The following is a 4,085-nucleotide window of genomic DNA, read 5'->3' on the forward strand; positions in this document are numbered from 1 at the left end:
AGGCAGGTGGATCACCTGAGGTCAGGAGTTTGAGATCAGCCTGGCCAATATGGCGAAACCCTGTCTCTACTAAAAATACAAAAATTAGCTGGGCGTGCTAATTTACAGGTGCACCTGTAATCCCAGCTACTCAGGAGGCTGAGGCAGAAGAATCACTTGAACCCCGGAGGCAGAGGTTGAAGTGAACAGGGATCGCACCACTGCACTCCAGCCTGGGCAACAGAGCAAGACTCTGTCTCAAAAAAAAAAAAAATCATGATTCACAAGGAACTTAGTGATTTGTTCATGTATTACTAAGTTAATTTACCATGAGCTCTTAATATAGATGACAATCATCTATATCAATAATCAAACTTTAATCTTTTCAAGCAAAATTATACTCGAAAGTCTGGAATATAGAGCAGATAGCAGAACTGCTCTCATTTTTAGGAAGCTATGCCTTAAAGAGGTGCTTTAAAGAGTGGTTTGTCTAATTGTACTCAGTTGAGCCTTAGATTCTTAGGCTATAAAGTTGAGCTGAAAAGTAAAGGAGTTCTATAGGATATTTGGCAGTTGGGAGTTGCTAGGGAAACACATCTCTTTGTTATTGTACATTAAAAAGCATTGTTCCTGTTTTATTTTCCTTCTTTTGTATCTTGGTTATGTTTACTATTTTTATTTTAGGCCCAGTTGTCAACTCAAGAGAAAGAAATGGAGAAGCTTGTTCAGGGAGATCAAGATAAGACAGAGCAGTTAGAGCACCTGAAAAAGGAAAATGGCCACCTCTTTCTCAGTTTAACTGAACAGGTAGAGTCATGGGAGAAAACAACACTTTTAGGCATTTGCAAGAAAATATACATTGGTCTTTGTATAAAGAACATTTTAATGTTCTTTAATATACCTGGATATCACTGGCTCTAGGAAAGGGCTCAGAGGAAACAGTCTGAAATGAGATAGCTCATGGCTTTCTTTAGAAACTGACAAGAGAAGACTTGCCTCTCCCTCTGCATCCTGCTTGCTCATTAGCTTAGCAGGCCCTTCCATGGTGTATGTGTGCATGTGTGCATTTTCCCAGCAATGCTACTGAAATCTGTTTTTGTGCAGAGGAAGGACCAGAAGAAGCTCGAGCAGACAGTGGAGGAAATGAAGCAGAATGAAACTACGGCAATGAAGAAACAACAGGAATTAATGGCACGTCTGTCTTTGAATGGTTGTGTGGGAGGGAGCCTATAGGGATATAGAAGAAAGGGATATGGGCCTATTTTCAGGTGATGGACAGGATAAGTAAGAAAGTGTTCACCTCTAGATGTTTTGCTTTCTAGCCAAAAGGACAGAGATTTACAAAATGTTTAGAAGTGGGCATTTCTAATGTGTAATAAGTGATAAAGGAATATTGCAAGTTAAACTTCATGACAAGATGTAGTTAACTAGATCCTTGGACTAGGGCTCACACAGAATAACCCCTACCCTATTCTCATAGAGTTACAATGGGGGCAGACAAAAGAATGGTTATAAAGGGCTCTATAACAGGAAAATATACCACCCAAAGCAAATCTTGTTATAATTAATATATTAGCATTATCATCATTATCAGTTATGTAGGAATGAAAGCCTAATTGACTAATAATTTCCTGTAATATATTGTTGAAGAAGAGGCCCCCTGGTGTTGACAGGTGCCTGGAAGCCCCGTTTACTTAGTTGATCCAAGGACATGAGAAATCCTGAAGTCAGAGGGATATCCAGTCATTAGGATTGTAATTCACATCATATATGCATCATCTAGTCAATCACTGAGTACCTACTATATCTAAGATACTGTATGCTTTAGCATGATATAGGAAAGACTAGAACAAAGTTTGCAAATCAGCAGATCATAGGTCAAGGTCAGACACAGATATGTTTTAGAAAGTAGTTATCAACATTTAAAAATAGGAATATTTCCCATAAAAATTTGTATTTCCAGCTTCCTTTGAGAAATGAGAGGACCTAGCAATGCTGAGCCCACATTCCTGTGCAGCAGCAATAGCTAGAGCTGAGTAGCTGCTGTCCGCTGTAGGTGGGTCATGAGCTCTCTGTCTAGCTGCAGTCTGCACTGCTTTGTTGCATTCAACTCCTTCATTCGATTACATTTCTTGCCTGCTCTCTATAGGCACATTCCAGTTTGTGACCTCTGATGTAGCAAAGAAATTACCGTTTTAAATAATCTATAGTCCCGGCCAGGCACAGTGGCTCACGCCTGTAATGCCAGCACTTTGGGAGGCTGAGGCAGGCGGATCATGAGGTCAGGAGTTCGAGACCAGCCTGACCAACATGGCGAAACCCCGTCTCTACTAAAAGTACAAAAATTAGCTGGGCATGGTGATGGGTGTTTGTAATCCCAACTACTCAGGAGGCTGAGGCAGGAGAATCGCTTGAATCCGGGAGGCAGAAGTTGCAGTGAGCTGAGATCACGCCATTGCACTCCAGCCTGGGCGACAGAGCGAGACTCTGTCTCGAGAAAAAAAAAAAACTATAGTCATTCAAAGATTTGAACCACCTTGTGATAGGTATGGATTTCCTTGGTTTTCTTTTATATACATATATACACGTATATATATACACATATACATACACACACACACACACACACACACATATATATATAATTTTTTTTTGAGACAGTCTTGCTTTGTAGCCCAGGTTGGAGTACACTGACCTGATCTCGTAGTGAACTTGGCTCACTGCAACCTCCGCCTCCCAGTTTCAAGCTATTCTCCTGCCTCAGCCTCCTGAGGGATTAGCTGGGATTACAGGTGGCTGCCACCATGCCCAGCTAATTTTTGTATTTTTAGTAGAGATGGGGTTTCACCATGTTGGCTAGGCTGGTCTCGAACTCCTGACCTCTGGTAATCCACCCACCTTGGCCTCCCAAAGTGCTGGGATTACAGGTGTGAGCCACTGCACCCGGCCAGTTTTCTTAGTTTTCATGGGATATTTTTCAAGACCTAGGGGCTACCCACCTGGCTAATAGCAATCCTAAATCCTCATACATCCTAAAAGGCCGCTAAATATGAGGACTGTGTATCTTATGCTTCAGGAGCCTAGGAACAAGAAAGCGGCACTAACTGTGGAGGAGCAGTTAGCACGAGAGGTGGAACGCCTTAAGGCAAAGGTAGAGGCCGGGAAAGCCTGTTTCTTACAGAAGTACAAAGAGTGTCAACGACTTCACAAACAGATCAGGCAACTCAGGGCGGCTGCACTGGTAGGTGACAGAGATAAGGGGGCTGAGGAAAGCAAGGGGTGCGAAGGTTAGTGGTTTTTAGACCAAGCCCAGAAGATTGTACATCCTTCTTAAGGTGAGAAAGCTATCTTTCCGCTAAAAAGAGGGATGTAGTGTATGGCCAGAAACTACCATGGGGGTCCCTGAAAATACAGACCCCAACTTAGCCACAGGTCTAAGGGAAGGTTTTTGTAACTATCAAGCAGGTTTCTGTGCAGACTCAGAGAGCCCTTTCTTATTTCTGCCTTTTGAGGAAGTGAAGCAGGACCAGAAGAGCCAGCAGGAGCCAATGGGGATGGGAAGCAAGGAGCCTACAGTCAGCACTGTCACCGGGTAGCCCCCTCTCGCATTACTACCTCGGCTAGACACGCACGGCAGTTTGGGCACCAGCATTCAAATAAAAATCTTGGACCAAAAACCACAACTAGTAGGCTTAGCTTAAGTGTGTGTGTGAGGTATGCGCATGTGTATGTAGCAGGTAGAAGATGGGAAGCTCTGAAGCATGAAACCAGTTAGGTCAACCCATCACACTGGGATGCTCAAGACTGCGATCTGAGCTCCTTATGTCCTTGGACAAATGCCTTCCTGTGTTCCCTCTTCCTTCATGTAACTTGAGCCCAGATACCTATCCTCACATTGTAGGAAGGAATCACATCAACCCAAACCTAAGTGCTTCAGGCCTCACTGAGTGAGATGTTTATTCAAAACAAAGATGATAGTTTTCATGGTTGGGTGGGATTAAACAAGGTTTCATTTATCCCTAATTCTGATAAGTCAGTTTTGAGATTTTCCCCAAGGTTGCTTTTTCCCTCCTTGGTCACTTATACCCTCAGTTCAAAAAAAAAAA

The 4,085-nt window shown here is 42.9% G+C and overlaps 1 protein-coding gene across 4 annotated transcripts in view; it reads left to right on the forward strand.

Moving 5' to 3' along the window:
- Positions 1 to 4,085, forward strand: part of CALCOCO2 (calcium binding and coiled-coil domain 2) — a 33,396-nt gene that overhangs the window by 21,216 nt on the left and 8,095 nt on the right. For all 4 annotated transcript variants that reach the window (XM_011959885.1, XM_011959886.1, XM_011959884.1 and 1 more), the window contains 2 exons: positions 664 to 786; positions 1,084 to 1,170. In XM_011959885.1, the coding sequence (XP_011815275.1) occupies positions 664 to 786; positions 1,084 to 1,170 (210 nt within the window). The remainder of the gene's footprint in view (positions 1 to 663; positions 787 to 1,083; positions 1,171 to 4,085) is intronic.

Source organism: Colobus angolensis, unplaced genomic scaffold, assembly GCF_000951035.1.
Source record: "Colobus angolensis palliatus isolate OR3802 unplaced genomic scaffold, Cang.pa_1.0 Scaffold50, whole genome shotgun sequence".
NCBI lineage: Eukaryota > Metazoa > Chordata > Mammalia > Primates > Cercopithecidae > Colobus > Colobus angolensis.